Source organism: Bufo gargarizans, chromosome 3, assembly GCF_014858855.1.
Source record: "Bufo gargarizans isolate SCDJY-AF-19 chromosome 3, ASM1485885v1, whole genome shotgun sequence".
Lineage (NCBI taxonomy): Eukaryota > Metazoa > Chordata > Amphibia > Anura > Bufonidae > Bufo > Bufo gargarizans.
In genome coordinates, this window is record NC_058082.1 from 27,443,449 (window position 1) to 27,464,180 (window position 20,732).

The window sequence follows — 20,732 nt, forward strand, 5'->3', positions numbered from 1 at the left end:
TAAGCACTTTTTCCTTTTTATTTTATTTTTTTATTTATTTAGTTTTCAAATTTTTTAAATCATTTTGTAGCTACGCTGCAGGAACTTGTTAAAAATCATTTTTACCAGAAAAGTCGTGATATTTCCTTCCATCCTGCCTCCTATTTATAAATAAGCATTTTCCTTCACTGCAGAGGACGGAGCTCACTGGTTATCACCATCTCCTGCCAATAGAAAATTCATAATTTCAAACTCTATTTCAAACTCTGAAATAGAAAATTCATAATTACCTGCTCCACTCCTCTCTGGTCCTCTGCGCTGCCCCCATCTTTCGGTTCCTGTTCTGTTTACAGTGCATGGCCATGGTCACTTGCACGGCTCCAGTCAATGACTGGCTTCAGCAGTGACATGCTGCTTGTGACCACATCACCGCCTAAGCCAGTCATTGGCTGGAGTGGTGTATGACCATGTCCATGCACTGCCAGGTGTAAACAGTGGGGGCAGTTCGAAGGACCAGAGCGGTGGGGAGCAGGTAAGTATAACTCTTCGGTTCCAGGGGCTATGCTGCAGCACGATATTTGGGACAATTACTGGGAACAAGTGTTCATAAGGAGCGCTCATATCTTATATCTGGCCGGTATAATCGTGCAGCTGATCAGTCGATAAACAAGGAATTGCTCATTTGTCGGCTGATTTGCATATTTTATCAGGATGAAAGATTTCCGATTATCTGCAGCACGACTGTGGCAGTGATCACTCCTCCCCAGTCACTTTGCACTGGCTTGTGTAATAGGCAGATGAGCGCCAATCAACATTATTTTATGTGTGGCCCCTTGAAATAGAGCGATGTGACAATGCGGCCCCCAGACCAAAAAAGGTTGTGCACCCCTGCACTAGACGCCAACGATTACGCAATGGGAGGCGGGCGGGGGATCGCGATCCCGCCTCCCGCACCGCCCGCAACCCTCCCCCTGCACCTCCCACCGTGCTCAAATAACTCAGGGGTGCAGGGGGGAGGGATACTGGAAAAAAGTTTGAATCCTAAAGTTTCTGATCCCCGCGGTCAGGGACCGCGGGGATAAGAAACTGCAGAAATCGCAGCAAACCGCAGGTCTGAATTGACCTGCGGTTTGCCGCGATCGCCGACATGGGGGGTCACGGGACCCCCCCGCGCATTTAGCCTAGGTGCCTGCTCAATGATTTGAGCAGGCACCGGGTTCCGATCACTGCCAGCCGCACGGCAGTGATCGAAAATGCACAGGGCGTACCTGTACGCCCTGTGTCCTTAAGGGGTTAAGAGGTTGCAGCTGTATATTTAGCTCAACGGCGGAGATTTTTTTTATCTCTCTTCGCCATTTTTCTGGTGCAAAAAATTGCAAACCCTGTGTTTTGTTGCCAGTGGCATTTCTAGGCCACCTTTGCCACTTTTCGAAGAGTTGGTCGGGAAGCGGACCCACCACATCGCATGTACAGCTGGCATAGGTTTCAGTTTAGATGCCCGAACTGTTGGATGATGCGCCTAATTTAAGATTCCATATGTTAAGCGCATCCTCCAGCAGCCGTGGGGATATCAAGACCGGCTTAGCAAACATCCTATTACGCCCTGCTTCTTTCATAGGCTAATATCAGTATCAAGACAGCGGCCCTGGGGGCCTTCGTTAGGGCCCTGGCTGCCGTATAAACCCATCAGCACTCCACGATCTCGGTGCGGTGGTGACATTACCTATCGACATATATCTATCGCAAACCTATTAAAAGGTCATTGAGTATTTGAAAAACGTTTAATATGGCATAGTGACATGTCAAAGGTTTTAATCAGTGGGGGTGTGAGTACCGAGACCCCCGCTGATCGCCACAATGAGGAAAGAGAAGGTGGCGCATATCCCGCTCGCTCTTCTCCGAGCAGGGGATGGAATCGAGACTTCTGTTGACTCCATCTCCTGCAGCGAGCACGATATATGAGCACTTGTCTCTCCTCATTCTAGCAATCGGTTCGGGTCTCAACACTCAGACCCCCACCATTTAAAACTTTAGATATATCGCTGACATATCGAAAGTTTTTTGAAAACTCAGTGACCTTTTAAAAATTAGATCTGTTTTATAGATGATAATAAATCATTTATACACTTGGAAAACAAAATCCAGTGAAGAGATATGATATTTACTTACATAGTAAGGTGCCACCTGGTGGTCACAATGGATAGCTCTGTGGGCGTCCATCTAATGAGCTGCTGCTGGTCACACTCAGTCATTCTCCTCACAATTAGGTCTCTGCAATGCGATCCTTTGTTCAATAGAAGTAGTTTTCTTCCCTGCTTGTCAGAAGAAGACCAGAGCCTCTGCACCAGCATGGCAGAATACCTGAGGAAGTAAGAAGAAACTATATTGCCAGCTGCCAGAGGTGGAAGGAGACTGATTCTGTCCAGAACGCACCACCCAAGGGGGGCACATGGAAAGGTTGATAAAAAAAAATAAGTGCATTTTTATTCAGATCACTATAAAACAACTATCAATAGCTTTTTCGTATGAAAGTGATTCATAACATACCTCATGTAATGGGCGGACGGGTTATTATACGCCTGCGTTTATCGCTCAGAGATGAATTGCTTCCTGAGGCTTCATCCTCGTGACCTCTGCTGACATTTCAGCAAATGTAATTGTCCTCTCATGGCGTGTATGTTGCACATTACGAACACGACAGATGCCCTTCGCCATGTTTACAGTGCACGCTCCAGCAGCTGTCCACGCTAATGCCTCATATCCATACCAGCCATACAATCTGCGTCTCTGCTCTTTACGTGCCATTTCCATGAAGCTACGGCATGTATCCTATCCATTCTCTCACTGCAGGAGGATGTTATTCTCCGATGGCATTATCATTTGTCTTATGAGGATGCCACAGTATTTAATTAGATCTCCTTGGAGAAACGCTCCCCCCAACATCTTATCCCGTTGTGCAATTATGTGATTTTCTGCTCACGTGGCTATAGACCAGGGGTGCACAAAGTGTTCTGGTTGGGGGACACCTTGCCAGACTGAACCAATGACGAGGGCTGAAAATAAAATTTTAAATACTGTATTTATGGCGTATTGTACATAGAGTATATACCATTAATGTCTAGCTATAGTCCCAAGGCTCCCATGTAATGGGAGAAATGCATGAAAAGTACATGTGAGCAGCCACAAGACATACATGTCTGTTACCAGATGTTTGGGGGCCACACAGAATGGCATCAAGGGCCACAGGTTGTGCACCCCTGCTATAGACCCTCCAGGAAGACATACAAGCCGGTTTGTTTTCCCCCCAGAAACAGCTCCACCCGAGTCCTTAGGTGGTTTCTGGTATTACAGCTTAACTACATTCCATTGAGCTGCAATACAAGATACAGCTGCTGTCCACACTACCACCTTATATCCATATCCTCCTAGCCGAAGAAACCTTGTAGGATATTAAAGGGGTTTTGGGGGATTACTAGATTAGATAGACAGATAGATAGCAGGCTCGGACTGGCCCACAGGGGTACAGGTCAATTCCCCTGTGGGTCCCTGAGCAAGATGGGCCCCTAGTCTCCCACCCCTTGCACAAGTGTCACATAACACAGTAGACTTACTACATACATATATTCAGTGTACAGCACCTCAACCAGCCTGTGTTCATAGAAAAAACCTGATAGATTCTTAAAGGAACTCCCCAGTTTATTATTATAGACACGATCAGAGCTGAGATGACTTCTAGGTGTAGAGGAAAGCTACCAGTATCCTCCTCTCCCCAGGACCTACCTTCTCAGAGTTGCTGCAGAGACCCCCATATTCAGTCATCTGGTAGCATCTTACAGCTGTGTAAGCAGGTAATATGTGAATGTAAATGTGGGAGGTTCAGCCCGCACAACCCTATGCAGGTGCACATTGCTATGGCGAAATACAGATACAAACGCAAATGCAATCGCACTCTGCAACCAGCACTCTGCCCTGCCTCTATGCTGGATGTTGAATGAGGCATTAGTGTACATTTTGGCCAAAGCGTAATAAGCCACTCACCTCGTCATGGTCGCGTGCATGAGTGGTCCCTAACACTAGTTCCTACCTGTTATGGGCCATGACAGCCACACAAAGTCCAGGGAGCGCAGGTACAGCATGCACGCCAAGCACACTCTGCTTTTAACCCCGTCCGGTGCCATTACAGCTTTCATCGGATCCAGGGATGCAAGTACCAACATGCATGCTGAGCCCACTATATACTTCTCCTGGAGCCAAATGGCTACTGGTAGGTGCTATATAAGCAGACTCAGTTTTATACTGACTTTAAAACCAGCCTCTAGGGCAGACCAACTGGTCAGGTGTGCATGGCTGCTTGGAGATCGCCACGCCTCCAATATATGCTACAAAGAAAAAAATGTGGGGGGTTCAGCCCGCACAACCCTGTTTGCAGGTGCAGATTGCTATGGCGAAATACACATACAAACGCAAAAACACAAATGCAATCGCACTCTGCAACCAGCACTCTGCCCTGCCTCTATGCTGGATGTTGAATGAGGCATTGGTGTACATATGTGAATGTATTCATACAGTGGGCCCCCAAAATACATTTTACTGGTGGGCTCTAGGCACCCTAGTCCGACTGATAGATAGATATAGATAGATATGAGATAGATAGATAGATAGATAGATATAAGATGATAGATATATAAATATTAGATAGATAGATATATAGATATTAGATAGATAAATATGAGATAGATATTAGATACATATATTTTATTTATTTTCTTGTGTTATATTTTGTAGGTGCCGGTGATGTCCCCTCTGGCGGTCGAGCATCTAAAGCCTCTGCCAAGAACATGTCTATCCTCGACGGTAAGTTCCTTTTTAAGGTTATAAACGAGACAACGTTTTGACGTTTCTCTCTTGTTGTGAAGAGCTCAGCCATTTCTTAGTTGTATCTGCCTCTGGCAAAGCTGGGTGACAACCAGTATGGCCACCCTTTACTTCCTCGCGGCTTCTTACCCTGCTTTTTCTGACAAGCTTGACCATAGTGGTGAAAAACAAATCCGGCACAATGGATGCTTTGCAGTAAAATCTTCCGTTTATTTCCGTGGTTACGACTAACGCGTCAACTGGCATACCGCTTATGTCTGTACGTGGGGTTATGTTGCTGAAATAAACTGAAGATTTTACTGCAAAGCATCCATTGTGCCGGATTTGTTTTCCCCCATTACGTCTTGGATTCCCTGGTCCTTCCGTGCACGCGGAGTATTTATGCATAATGTGAGCTGGAACCGCAACCTACTTTTTAAGTTTGACCATAGCCGTTGACTCGAGGGACTTTACATTTCTGATTGCCAGGGATTTTGCGTGGTTGGCCACATATTTCCTCCTTGCGTCACGCCGCCCGCGGACCCGCTCCCCACCTTTTTGTTACTTGATCACATGAAACTATTGCACAGACATGAGAATTATCAGAAGTGGATGATTGGGGTTTATTTTAATCCGGGCTGTACTTGGTTACACAAGCGCTGAATGTCCTCGCCTCTCGCTCTCGGTAGAAGTTGTTATGGCGGAAAAAGAGATTTCCTTGTCCTTTCAGCTGGAGCTGTAACTCTGCAGGGACGCTTCGAGACGTAGAACCGTCTTCCAGCAGCGGAATATCTTGTAAATACCTTTTCATTGAGCGAGCTGCCGCAGAACTGCTGCTGGCTCTCAGGGTGTGCTGGGACTTGTAGTTTAGCCATAACTCGGGGATCACTTTTGCTTCAGTTCGACTTTCCTGTAAGGCCACTGCAAGTTCAACATGGCGAACCCATTCCAGTAGAATCTGGGCTTCAAAAGCCGAATGTCGCTATTTCCCTTCTGATCCCTCCTCTGTGCACTAAATCAGCAGGTTTTGACCATATATTGGGGGTATTGCTATACTCGGGTGAAATGGCCTAACATTTTTTGGGGTGCTGTTAACCCTTGTAAAAAAAAAAAAAAAAAAATGTAAAGTTAAAATTACATATTATTGTTAATGGCAATTTTTCATTTTCAGGCCCCAATTGTAATAAACTTTGTGAATAGGTCAAAATGCTCACTACACCTCTATATTAATTTATTGAGAGGTGCAGTTTCCAAAATGGGTCCTTTGGGGGGCGTTTATTATGTCTTAGCACCTTAAAGGGTTTCTACCACTTGAATATCACATATTTGGTGTTCAGACACTAGCGATTCGCTAGTGTCTGTTCTTGCCTACAAGCTAATTATCACATTAATCCGGGCTGCCGATACCTCAAAAAAAGCACTTATATCTTTATGCAAATGAGCCTCTAGGTGCTATGCAGGCGTTTTTCTAAGCACCTAGAGGCTCCGTCTACCTTGCATTTTGCCGCCCTGCGCCTCGCTCCAGCACGCCCATCTCTCACTGTAATCGATCCTCCCCCTGCTTCAGCCTTCAGAAATCCCGCGCCTGCGCCGTCCGTCGCGGCATTCGGAGGCATTCGGCGCAGTCAATGTCTGACCGCTCCCTGCTCAGACATTTCAACTGCGCCTGCGCCGATGACGTCACAGAGCTCCGTGGGACAGACGAAGCCCAGCAGCAAGCGGTCAGACATTGACTGCGCCTGCGCCGAATGCCTCCGAATGCCGCGACGGACGGCGCAGGCGCGGGATTTCTGAAGGCTGAAGCAGGGGGAGGATCGAATACAGTTAGAGATGGGCGTGCTGGAGCGAGGCGCAGGGCGGCAAAATGCAAGGTAGACGGAGCCTCTAGGTGCTTAGAAAAACGCCTGCATAGCACCTAGAGGCTCATTTGCATAAAGATATAAGTGCTTTTTTTGAGGTATCGGCAGCCCGGATTAATGTGATAATTAGCTTGTAGGCAAGAACAGACACTAGCGAATCGCTAGTGTCTGAACACCAAATATGTGATATTCAAGTGGTAGAAACCCTTTAAGGCCTCTGCAAACCTTAATGATGCCCAAAAAAACGGGGCCGGTATTTGAGTCAAGTAGCACTCTAGGACCACATTTGGGATATTTATAAAAACACCTTCTGTGTTCCAAAAAAGGGATTAAAATTGAAAATCTGCAGAAAAGAAAATGCAATTGTTAGATTTCACCTCCCTAAAGGGTTACAATCTTCCTCAAACACTGCACGCCGTCTCCTCAGACAGCTGATCGGCGGGGGTTGCCGGGTGTCGGACCCCCGGCACTCTGATATCGATGATGTCACCGGCACTATTGGGCCAGCTTTGGCGCTGCCCTAGCCTGTAAAACGTCTAGGGCCGTGCTAAAGCCCGCCCATCAGAGTCAATGACGTCACCAAATACACTGCTGGGCCGAAGCCTCTGCCTAGCAGTGTAAAACTATAAACAAAAAAAGCCCTTTACCTGCGCAATCCAGGGCAGGAGCAAGAGAGAGCATCAGAGCATGAAATGCCCCGATGCTCATATCAGGGGGGCCAGAGGGGTGAAGATGGGGATACATCTGGGTTTAGCTCTCAACCCGGACAATCCCTTTAAATACGGAATTAAGTCTAGTCAGTTTCCTCAATTCGCTAGTTCCTCTGAACGGTTTAGTTAAAGGGGTTTTCTGGGAAATGATAACGATGACTTATCTTCATGATTGGTCATCGTTATCACATCGGCCTCGGTCCAAGTGCCGGCATCCCCGCCAATCAGCAGTTTCATAGAGCCGCTGCGCTCACCGGAGCTTTGGTGAGCGATGCAGACTCCAGGCAGCTTTCCAAGTATAGCGCTGTACATTGTATAGTGGCAGTGCTTGGTATTGCAGCTCAGCTCCATTAACTTCACTGGGGCTGAGCTGCTACTAGGCAACGTGATCGATGTACAGTGATGTCTCCGGCCTAGGAGGAAGCTGCGGCTCTCCCGTCCCAGCTGTCACACCCTTCACAGATCTGATACTGATGACCCATCCTGAGGATAAGTCATAAATATCTTCTCCTGGACAATCCCTTTAATTCACTTTGTAAATCCATTCTGCAATAGTCGTTGGGCCGCTAAGCCTCCATGATTTAGAGATAAGGAGACGCGCCGCAGCCAGTAAATATTTACTCAGGTCTAGACCCTTAGGAGGAAGCGCAGGGAATAGATGGAGAATAGATTTGTTCCAAAAGGGAACTTGTTTTGTGTGGTATGCCTATCTGTCTTAAAAGTTGTCATTTTAATAAATCATGAAAATTGCTAAATTTTTTGCAACTTTTTTTTTTTATAGACAAAAATAATAAACATAGCAGCCCATATGTGCCAGTAACATAAGTACAAAAAAAAAACGGTGTCAGAATCGCCTCGGCTATGTTAAAGTGTTCCAAAGTTATTACCACATAAATGGACACATCAGATTTAAAAAATGAAGCTGCCCTTTAAGGCGAAAATAGGCGTTGTCTTTAAATCCGGCATCATACAGTACAGGACAAACTCAAACAAAGCTAGGGCCAGCCCTGTACCTCACATGGATCGAGATCTCCTCATTCACTGCTCCAATTGCGCTGCTAGATCCTCTTCAGCCTGGCAGCTCAGGGGTTGTGTCCTTTCTGCTGCAGCTCTTTCCATGTAACTGCTGCAGCTTCTAACAGAACATATGACTGGTGGTAGTTGAAGATTTAAACTGAGCGCGTGCGACCAGCTCAGTGAGACGGACAAAAAAAATAAGGAAAATAACAAACAGCAGGTGGCGCCATACACATACATTTTTTGAATAAATCAGTGGCTAGACAAAATTTTTTATTACATGCAATTGCAAAAGTATTCAGATCCAGGTGCGGGTTTGAAAAATGTAGAATATCCTTCATGACACAACCCCTTTAAGGGGTCAAAGATTATCTGTCACCTCTCCTGGCAAGTTTCTGTATTCTCCATGGTTTAAGAATTGAGGAGCATTGATTCTTAAAGCTCTGCATTGTGCCGTTCCTTGGTTACTCTTCCTAGAAATGTATTCATTTTCTTGCAAAGTTCTAAAAAATGGTGCAGTCGACAGACAGACGGTGGTCTCTCATCTGCTCCCTCATCACTGCTGACACGCATCACTCACATAGTTCGCGGGCTCCAGTATCCGTAGACGTTCCTTCTGACCTTTGATGATGGAGGTGAACAGATTTGATTTCCGCTTGACAGTGCGCAGAGGAACAATCGTCGTGTAATGTTTAACTGTTTCCTTCTCATTCGTATGCAGTGATCTAAAACCTGTTGTGAAACTACAACTCCCAGACTGCCAAAGGGATGGGAGTTATAGTTTTTCAACAGTTGGAGATTCACAGATTGTTGACCAGCACTCTGCATGCTGAAGGCCGACCAGGCGGCAGATGCTTTGGACTGGTTCTGCTATTTACGTAGATGACCGCAAGGAGGAATGTGGACTTGGGACCCCCCCATTTTCTAATCGGTTAGGGGGTCCTTTTTGGGGAGAGTCAGGTGACCTCCAAACACTTCAGATAGTAGCTGATCCTGCTGGTAGGGTGGACCATATTTCATCTAAGGTACAATGACTTTAGCTTATAGCAGAAATCACAGCGCTCTGCCTGATCCATTACAGAACACGTATCAATGGCGTCTGACAGACCCCTGTTGACTGATAATGGGGTTTATCGGGGTTCCATCACGGGAAGAGTATTGATGCTTGCAGAACTATTCTTCACGTGAAATCTGATAGAATTGGAGACAGGAGAATGTGTAAGGCCAGCTTTGGACTCATACCAGTCTGTACGGTAAAGCTTAACCTATGGTTCATGCTGCACCCGTAAGCTCCCGGCTAAGTTGTCGCTGGAAGCTCATGCAAGGATACGTACGTTTACGGCTTTAGAACTTTTTTCTCAAAGTCTAAGTTTTGGAACCACAAATGGAGCGACCAACAGTACCACATGACCTGTGATATCACGGCGAGGATAGCCCCTATAAAGCACGCTCATAGACTGAGCCGTAAGTGGATGGCGATCTTTTAAAAACCCTATAGACATTAAAACCATATCCTATAAAGCAGATCACATCTGCTGAGCAGTCCTGATCTACTGATTGTCAAAATGTTTATTGCCATTTATTGGGCCATAAAGAGGCGGGGCTTATGTAAATTTGGGATGGGGCTTATTTCTGCAGCTTTAAATTAAAATGTGGGACTCAGCAGCAATTTTGGATGAGCAGGTTGACCATCAATTTGGAAGAGGTTGTTTGCCATTTTAGTAGCAGTGCTTGAAGTTTCCTACTGAGTGACAGCAAGCAGAGGTCTTGAAAACGGAGAGGCATTTCTACAGGAAGCATCTTGGTTAGTTGAAATACAGATTTGTCCTTCTGTTTAAGCGGTTTATGGCCACCTAGTGGTTGTGTGGGGAATTGCTCACATACTGTGATATTGTATTGAATCAGGTTTATGACCACTTTCGAGCAAAGGGGCTGCCAAGGGCACTACTGTTTTGCCCGCTTCTGCTTGAGTTAGGTTTTTTCCACCACTATTAACCCCTTCTTACACGAACTGTACATAATAAGTGCGTCCGGAATGTATGGAGCGAGCTCCTGCTCCATGCACAGCGAGTGCTGGCCGCATTATACAGCTAACCCCTGCCTGCTGTGTCCAGGATCGGCGATAACTCCAATTCTGGCCTTTAAGATGCGGTGATCACTAGCAGCTGTAGCATCTAAGCAGTTAAACAGAGGGAGGTGACTTATGAAGGCCCCCAGGGCTGCCATGTGAAGACTCCTATTATGTCCTGCCAGAGGTGGAGAATGCCAGAAAATATAAGAATAATAATCTTGATTGATACAGCGCCACCATATTCCGCGGGGCTTCACAATTCAGAGGGTTCATGTACAAAACAAAAGACATTACAGAATTACAGGGTCATATACAACTGAAACACTAGGAGTGAGGGCTCTGCTCGCAAGAGCTTACAATCGATGAGGAAGTGGGGGTGACACAAAAGGTAAAGTTGATTGTTATGCGAAGTGGTCCAGCCATCTTTGTACTGAAAGGAGCGGAGCAGGTCGAGCTGTGTGAGCTAGTGCTTAGGGTCCATTCACACGTCCGTAGTGTATTGCGGATCCTCAATACCCCCGGCCGGCACCCCCATAGAACTAAATTGTGGACAAGAATAGGACATGTTCTATTTTTTTCCGGAGCCTCGGACCTGAATATTGGGGCTGCGCTCCGGAAATGCGGATCCGTCTTCAAAATGCTTTCAGTGTTACTATGGCACCCAGGACGCTATTAAAGTCCTGGGTGCCATAGTAGTAGTGGGGAGCGGGGGAGCGGCATACTTACCATCCGTGCGGCTCCCGGGGCGCTCCAGAATGACGTCAGAGCGCCCCATGCGCATGGATCATGTGATCCATGCGATCACGTCATCCATGCGCCTGGGGCGCCCTGACGTCACTCTGGAGCGCCCCGGGAGCCGCACGGATGGTAAGTATGCTGCTCCCCTCTCCCCACTACAGTTTACCATGACTGCCAGGACTTTAGCGTCCCGGCAGCCATGGTAACCATTGAGAAAAAGCTAAACGTCGCATCCGGCAATGCGCCGAAACGACGTTTAGCTTAAGGCCGGATCCGGATCAATGCCTTTCAATGGGCATTCATTCCGGATCCGGCCTTGCGGCAAGTGTTCCGGATTTTTGGCCGGAGCAAAAAGCGCAGCATGCTGCGCTATTTGCTGCGGCCAAAAAACGTTCCGTTCCGGAACTGAAGACATCCTGATGCATCCTGAAGGACGGACTGTCCATTCAGAATGCATTAGGAAAATCCTGATCAGTATTCTTCCGGCATAGAGCCCCGACGACGGAACTCTATGCCGGAAAACTATAACGCAGGTGTGAAAGGGCCCTAAGGCCTCTTTCATGCGACCATATGGCTTTTTCAGTGTTTTGCGGTCCATTTTTCATGGATCAGTTTTTCTGTTTTTTTTGTTTCCGTTGTGTTTCCATTTCTGTTCCGTTTTTCTGTTCTGTACAGTATTGAAACTAAGTTTTATGTGGATCGACTTTGGATGTTTCATCCGAAGTTGATTCGCTCATCCCTACACATAATAGTCATGAACCCTTTCCCTCTATAGTGGGAGATATTGGGGGGGATGGGGGAGTGCCAATACTCCAGGCAAAAGTTTAGAAAAATGTTTGCATTAAGCCCGTACACAGTCTCCAACATAATATGATTATAAACCCATATAAACCTAACAATAAAAATCTATTTTTCATTTCTCTGCTGCGTCCTCCACTTTCGCCCCTCTGACCTGGTGGGTAATTAAGCCTTGCTATGGACTGGAAAGCGTCAGTATTGCCGATCTTGATATCCAGGAAGCTGAATAAAAAGGAATTTGCAAAGTCAGTGATAAAGAAATGAAAAACAACACCACCTGTCTAATAAAAGCAGCGAGAACATGGCGTACATAATACGGTAAAGGTCTGACGAGAGGTTGCATGTGCAGAGAAATGTAATTCTCCTCTGTGGGGTGCAGAATGGCGGTGTGCTGGTGGGGGGGCAAGTTGTCTTAGAGTTGTGCTCAGTGGACCGTGTGACGGGGGATGACTGATCAGCGCCTCTCACAGTGACGCCAAGAAGTGAAATATGGAGACGGATATTAAAAAAAGAGCACTTTGTGTTTACGCAAACCTGCAATATCCTCTGCTAGATTCCTTCCCTGATACCGTGTTCCCGGCCTTGCACCTTAATTTCATGGTATGAATTAACATGCGCTCATGAGGGTAAAAGGATTTTTTTTTTTATGATTGCCTTTTACTCATTTTTAGCTAAAAATCATTTTTTCAATTGGCGGTTAGTAAAAATATTGAGCCGTTCTGCCACAAAGGGTTAATCTAATAAACCTCTAAATCTCTTAATTACTCAGAGGTGATAAAAACGTATTTAGGGTCCATTCACACGTCTGTATGTATTTTGCGGATCCGCAAAACACGGACACCAGCAATGTGCGTCCTGCAATTTGCGGACCGCACATCGCCGGCACTCTCATAGAAAATGCCTTTTCATGTTCTATTTTTTTTTGTGGGGCGGAAGTGCGGATCCGCAAATGCGGATGCGGACAGCACATTCCGGCCCCATTGAAAATGAATGGGTCCGCACCTGTTCCGCAAAATTGCGTAACGTATGCGGACCCATTTTGCGGACGTGTAAATAAAGCAATATTTTTATCAGTAAGAACTGAGCTATAAGAAGTGTTTATAAGGGCAGAAAGCAGAGATAAGGAGCCCTTCTGCTCCTGGTCTGACCGAAAAGTCAGAAAAGCCACAGACAGTTAGTAGAGCATCTCAGCTCTGTACAGAAAAAGGACTACATATTTTTAATAAAGACCAATTAAAAAATATATTTTTAGCTCAAAATGAGTACAATGCAATAATAAAATAAAATTGCCTCCAAAGTTGTACATAACCTTTAAGAGTCGAAATTCTGCTGTCCTGCGCAGGATGACGAAAAGTAATTCTAAGGCTGGCACTTTATACCCTGGAAATTAGAGTAAAATGAGACAGATACATTAAAGGGGTTGTCCCATCAGGACATTTATGGTGTATCTATAGGATAGGCCATAAATGTCCAATAAATGTGGTTCTCACCTCTGGGACCCACTCGTATCTCAAGAACTGGGGAGTGTTGTGAATGGAGAGTAAGATATGCATGCGCAGCTTTCACCATTCACTGGTTTGGGACGTCTGAAAACAGCCAAGCGCTGGCTCAGCTATTTACGTAAATCCCATAGCATTGAATGGAGGCAGTACCCCTCCAGTCACTACTATGAGACTTCTGAGAATAGCTGAACGCGCTCATGCAGTCCCTTAGCAGTCAATGGAGAGGACACTACGCATGTGTGGTGTACATTCCATTCACATTCTTGAGATAGGAGTGGGTCCCAGAGGTGGGACACGCCCCTAATAGACATTTAAGGTATACCCATACATGTCCAGATGGGACAACCCCTTTAAAGGGTTTCTGTCACCAGAATTAATGCTATTACAGTGGCAGACCCTAACTCTCCTAATCTCATCCTCATGGATGCCCCCGTTACTGTACAATTTTAACCTTGATGATATGCTAATTAGCCTCTAGGAGCGGGGGGGGGGGGCGTTGCTCCTAGAGGCTCCGCTCGCTCACCTCAAGTCACGCCCTGACATCCTTGATTGGCAGGGCCAGGCAGCGTTCGTCTCCTCCTGCCCGCCCTGTGTGCTGGGACTGCGCAGGCGCGAGCACACAGGGCCAGCACACAGGGCCGGCGGGAGAAGACTAACGCTGGCCCTGTCAATCAAGGACGGCACGGCGTGACTTCAGGTGGGCAAGCAGAGCCTCTAGGAGCAGGAGCAACGCCCCCCCCCCCCCCCCACCTGAAGTCACGCCGTGCCGTCCTTGATTGACAGGGCCAGCGTTAGTCTTCTCCCGCCGGCCCTGTGTGCTCGCGCCTGCGCAGTCCCAGCACACAGGGCGGGCAGGAGGAGACGAACGCTGCCTGGCCCTGCCAATCAAGGATGTCAGGGCGTGACTTGAGGTGAGCGAGCGGAGCCTCTAGGAGCAACGCCCCCCCCCCCCCCGCTCCTAGAGGCTAATTAGCATATCATAAAGGTAAAAATTGTACAGTAACGGGGGCATCCATAAGCATGAGATTAGGAGAGTTAGGGTCTGCTGACATTAGCACATCGCTAATGTCAGCCAGTGTTACGCTGGGTTCACACCTGAGCGTTTTACAGCGCGTTCCTACGCGCTGTAAAACGCACAACAGGCAAGAACCAATGATTCCCTATGGGAATGGTTCTCACCTGGGCGTTTTACAGCGCGTACGATCGCGCTGTAAAACGCCCGACGCTCAAACAAGTGCTTGAGCTTTTTTTTGGGCGTTTGGAACGCGCGACAATGTGTGAACGCCAATCTCTGTATGCGCGATTGTAAACGCCCGTACAATCGCGCATACAGAGCGCTCGTTTCCGAACGCTCAGGTCTGAACCCAGCGTAATAGCGTTAATTCTGGTGACAGAAACCCTTTAATAAGTGTGCGCTTCTTGCCGCATCTTTGCCTGTCCACGCATCAGACATTAAAATCTGTGCTTCTGTAAGCAGACGTGCATTATGATTTATGCCAACCTCCAATGTAATTGCTAGTAATTCTTTTGGACCGGCGGAGACCCTGCCGCCCCCCAGGCTCACCTGCCTTTTATCAGAACTGGTGAAAGGTGGCAAATTTAAGCACAAACATAGGGTGCACCAAAATTTGTGATTTTTTTTTAAATTTATTTTTTATACACACCAGAAATCTGGATAAATACATTCCTCCCTTGAAGAAACAAACGCTGTCTATATGCTCTAGGGGATATCCCATGAAAAATATTCTACATTTTTCAAACCAGCTCCTGGATCGGAACACTTTTGTAATTGCATGTAATTAAACATTTTGCATAGCCACGGAGTTATTCAATACAATGTATCTGTATAGCGCCACCTGCTGTTTGTTCTTTTTCTTATTTCTTTGTCCGGCTCACTGAGAAGGCCGCACATGCTCAGTTTGATCCTTCAACTGCCTCCTGAGTTGTGATAGGAAAGCACGGACACACACCCTGAGCTGCAGCAGAATGGACACGCCCCTTGAGCCGCCAGCTTGATATAAATCTAGCAGAGCAACGAACACGGAGATCTCTGGATTCTCTCTGGCGGTGCAGGGCTGGTTCTAGCTTTGTTAGAAAGAGATTGTCATGTGCAGTATGATGTCTGATTTTCATTTTTTGCATTATTCGTGGGAGAACCCCGTTTATTGTTCACATTACACATTTTTGTGATGAATTTCAGCATGGGTTCCCATTTCACCGTTAATGTAGCTGAGGATTTGTACGTACGGTTTTCCAGATCTCACCATGCGTGGATGAGTCCATTCTTGGTACAGACACCACGGGAAACCATGGCAGAAGTCTGCTCGCAGTTTAGCACCATTCAGTGGAGCTTAACTGGGAGCGACACTGCAGCAGTTCAAATGAGAATCCAAGACAGAAATTGACGCAGCTTTTCCCGCGGTTTTTCATTTGAATTGCTGCGGTCCCACTCCCGGTTTAGCTCCTTAGACATTCACAATATCTGCCATGTGAACATACCCTTAGGGCATATGGACGTCATAGAGGGTCACCCCCCCCCCCCCCCCCCCCCCACTAAAGACTCTGGCAGCTGCTTATCCCTTGTGGGATTAAAGTCCATCTGTCAGCAGATTTGTACCTATGACACTGGCTGACCTGTTACATGTGCGCTTGGCAGCTGAAGGCATCTGTGATGTTCATGTGTACCAGCTTATGTTCATGTGTGCCCGCATTGCTGAGAAAAATGATGTTTTATTATATGCAAATGAGCCTCTAGGAGCAACGGGGGCGTTACCATTACACCTAGAGGCTCTGCTCTCTCTGCAACTGCTGCACCCTCTGCACTTTGATTGACAGGGTCAGGTGTGATGAGATGATGTCTACACCACTTGGCCCTGACAATCGGATTGTAGAGGGTGCGGAAGTTGCAGAGAGAGCAGAGCCTCTAGGTGTAATGGTAACACCCCCGTTGCTCCTAGAGGCTCATTTGCATATAATAATACTTTGCTTTTCTCAGCAATCCAAAGGAGCTCTGAAAAAGGTGGAATCTGATTGGTTGCTACGGGCAACTAAGCTAGTTTTGATAAATCTCCCCCATACTGTCCAGAGGCATAGTCTGGGCCTGTAAGGGCCCGTTCACATCACTGGTGAATGTTTCTGGCAGGATCACAACCTGCCGCAGTTAACCACTAGATCACTGCCGGATCATCATTGACTGTAATGAGGTCCGGGGGTAATCTGGCCACTTTCTGGCATAAATTTTGAGTCTCGGCCAGACAAGTAGCGGTGCCTGCAGCGGTTTTTGTTCATCCGACAGCCGGCATTTATGCCAGATCAGGCAGCCAGGACATCTCTGATGGAGATGTGAACGCAGCCATGTAGAGGGACAGCAGTACGTGATGGGTGGGGGATGATGTGATGCTGTAGGAACCATCATTGTAGACAAAATGAACGAGTTTTCGTATTCATTTTTGCACTGACATTCAGAACTCATTAGCTTTAGCGGATCTCTGTGCCATTGCTTTTTTCTTTATTTCTTTTATGCAGAACTGGGTGAACAGGTCAGATTTTTTTCTTTTATTGCAGTCTGTTTAAGCTCCATTTAAGTTAATTGCAGCGAGTTCATAAATCTATATTTCTGCTTTTAAAAGACTACATAGGAAAGGAACATCTCTAAAACCGCAGTCTACAGCAATTATTCCTAAAAGCCTTGAGTGTGTCATACTGAGACACACTATGTTAGCAGATGATTCTGTAGACACAGAATGTTCTAGAAATTTTGTAAGCAACCATTAATATAGAGAGAGGAATAAATATGTGTATACACCGGTTTATCAGCTTTTATTAGAGCCTTTTTGTTGGTCATATCAACGTTCCCAAATTCACACAGATGGGATTGTGTGGAGGCACAGATCTGGAGAAGGGTAGAAAAAAAAATTCTGCTGCGATGAAAGTTCCCAAGAGCACAATGGCCTCCATAATTCTAAAATAGAAGAAGTTGTGTAACATCGCTGACTGTTCCTAGAGCTGGCCACCTCACCAAACTAAGTAATCGGGGAAGAAGGACCTTGGTAAGAGAGGTGACCAAGAACCCAATGGTCACGCAGGCCAAGGTCCAAGGATCCTCTGTGCAGATGGGATAAACTTCCAGAAGTTCAACCATCACTGCAGCACTCCACCAATCTGGGCTGGATGGTAGAGTGGCCAGAAAGAAGCTTCTCCTCAGTGAAAAACCTAAGAAAGTCCATCTGGAGTTCATAAATAAGCACCTAAAGGACTCTGACTGTGAGAAACAAGTTTCTCTGGTCTGATGAAACTATGATTTTAACTTTTTGGCCTCAATTCTAAGCGTCATGTCTGGAGGGAAGTAAGCAGTAACCAATACCATCCCTACAGTGAAGCATGGTGGTGACAGCATCATGCTGTTGAGGGGGGGGGGGGGATGTTTCAATGGCTAGGACAGGGAAATTGGTCAGAATTGAGGAAAAGCTGAATGGCGCACACAGCCAAGACAACACAGGAGTGTTTTAGGGTCAACTCTGTGAATGTCCTTGAGTGGCCCAGCCAGAGCCCTGACTTGAACCCAATTGAACATCTCTGGAGAGACCTTAAAATGGCTGTCCACCAATGGTCCCATCCAAACTGACAGAGCCTGAGAGGATCTTCAGAGAAGATTGGCAGAAAATCATCAAGAAGACTGGAGGATGTAATCGTTGCCAAAAAAGTAGACATATGGGGCTCCCATAAGGTACAGGGAACACTCATACCCAGTAGGCCCGCATTTGCAGTAGAGCACAGGGAATGCCCAGAGCTCCCTAGTTTGAATGCTCTGTTAGGCAAAGCTGAGGGACACTGAGAAGGATTGATATCGGGAGGCACTGCGTACACTTGTGCTTACCTGGTGAGGGTCCCCTGATGAACCGCTAACATCTAACTATGAGGAAACACATCAGGACTGAATTAGGGAAAGTGTAAGGTTACTATCACATCTGTGCTTTGGTTTCTGGTTTTGAGGTCCAGCAGAAGATCTCAAAACGGTTCAGTTTGATTTAACACATCAGGATGCATCCGTTCCATTAAGTTCTGTTCAATCAAAATAAGGCAAAACGGATCAGTGACCGGAGTATACCCCATTCACAATACATTTGCCCTAAACAGAACCGTTTTGTCCTGGTTTTGAGATCCGGCAGAGGAATTCCAAAATGCTGATGTGAAAGTAGCCTAAGTAGAGATGGACTCCACGCCCTTTTCAGAGCCAGTTAGGCAGGGTATAACAGGGAGCTAGATACAGGGAGAACTGGTTACTGGAGCAACGTATATGCATCATACTAGGTATTCTGGATAGATTGGAAGAAGGCAAATGATGTACCAATGATGACCCATGACTGATGTAGTTTATAATAAACCAAGGTCAACCTGAATGGATGAAGATTGCCTTTAGAAATGCATACATCTGAAGACCAATGAGCGCATGTAAGTGGATGACTAAATTGCGGGGGGGGGGGGGGGGTGCATTTTTTAGTTTGACTATGGGTAACCTATTAGTCTATGAAGGTCAAGGTTTTAGACTTTAGTCCAAAATATCGAACACCTGAAAAAGTAGTATTTGCCAAATATATATATAGAATCTGCAGTGTACAGCATGGCTGAGTGAGGGACGCAATGTTCTTGGTTCTTGTGACTAGGGTTTGTCTATTAGGCAGAAAGCAATGACAACAACAGCTAATTTTAATTTGAGAACCAAAGTCACAGAAGACATCCACAGAAGGGCTTTCATTTCACAATTCTAAAGAATCAGCTGCCCCCATTCAGATTTAGACAAAAAATAGGTTTTCTTATCCAAGCAGGACAGTTTTTACTTGTAAGCCATGGCTGGGTAACTAAAACATTAGCATTCACTTCTTACCTTCATTTCATACATTTTATTCAAGCCCTTTCTCAAACTACAGCTCATATTATACATAGAGAGTCATTTCCAAAAGAGGCAGGAGAGACACAGATCTTGTCACTCTTGCAACCTTGACAAGAAGGTACATAAGATATACATTAAAAAAGGGTAGTGCAATCTGAAGGCAGCGCGTTAGAGCTGGAGAGACTGAGCAGACACATAGTATAGCTTTGTGGGAAAGGATTCAGCAAAACATATATCAGTAGTAATATGTTAGGGCAACTGGACTTTTTTGTTTGTATTTTGTTTCAAAGACATTTCGGTAGTCGTCCAACTGGCTTTTCTCAATTAAAATGACTTGTACAAGGAATCTTCAAAATTTCACTCATGCTTCAGTTGGCATAATCTGTAGCATTTGATTGACAGAAGCTATTAGGTGTGATTAAACTGCCTCGGGAAATGTGTTAGAACAGAATTGTAGGCGGCAGCCAGTAGATGTTGCACCCCTCCACCTCTATTCAAGCTTGGTTTCCCTACTTTGACGTATTTAGCTTCTTTCACAACTCTTTCACATCCCTTTCTCTGTCTAAGATCCGAACCTCGCTGTCATAAAATTTGTATCCTTTGTCCTTAACCCTTTTTATGACCAAGGGTCATTGATGCCCCAGTGTCCAGGTCAAAATTTACAAATCTGACATGTGTCGCTTTATGTGGTAATAGCTTTGGAACACTTTTACTTATCCATGCCATTCTAAGATTGTTTTCTCGTGACACATTGTACTTCATGATAGTCATATATTTGAGTCAATATATTTCACCTTTATTTATGAAAAGATCCCAAATTTACAAAAAAAATTGAAAAATTCACAATTTTCCAAATTTCAATTTCTCTGCTTCTAAAACAGAAAGTGATACCTAATAAAATATTTATTACTTAACATTCCCCATATGTCTACTTTATGTTGGCATCATTTTGGAAATGTCATTTTATTTTTTTAGGACGTTAGAAGGCTTAGAAGTTTAGAAGCAATTCTTACAATTTTAAAGAAAATTTCCAAAACCCACTTTTAAAGGACCAGTTCAGGTCTGAAGTCCCTTTGTGGGGCTTACATAGTGGAAACCCCCATAAATGACACCAATATAGAAACTGCACCTCTCAAGTTACTCAAAACTGATTTTACAAACTTTGTTAACCCTTTAGGCATTCCACAAGAATTAAAGGAAAATGGAGATGAAATTTAAAAATTTCACTTTTTTGGCAGATTTTCCATTTTATGTATTTTTTTTCTTTAACACATTGAGGGTTAACAGCCAAACAAAACTCAATATTTATTACCC

The 20,732-nt window shown here is 45.6% G+C and overlaps 1 protein-coding gene across 1 annotated transcript in view; it reads left to right on the forward strand.

Annotated features, from left to right (window-relative positions):
- The window catches only part of MRE11 (MRE11 homolog, double strand break repair nuclease), a 295,143-nt gene that overhangs the window by 167,038 nt on the left and 107,373 nt on the right, over positions 1 to 20,732 (forward strand). Inside the window, exon 16 of the mRNA XM_044284591.1 lies at positions 4,765 to 4,833. Coding sequence (XP_044140526.1) covers positions 4,765 to 4,833 — 69 coding nt within the window. The remainder of the gene's footprint in view (positions 1 to 4,764; positions 4,834 to 20,732) is intronic.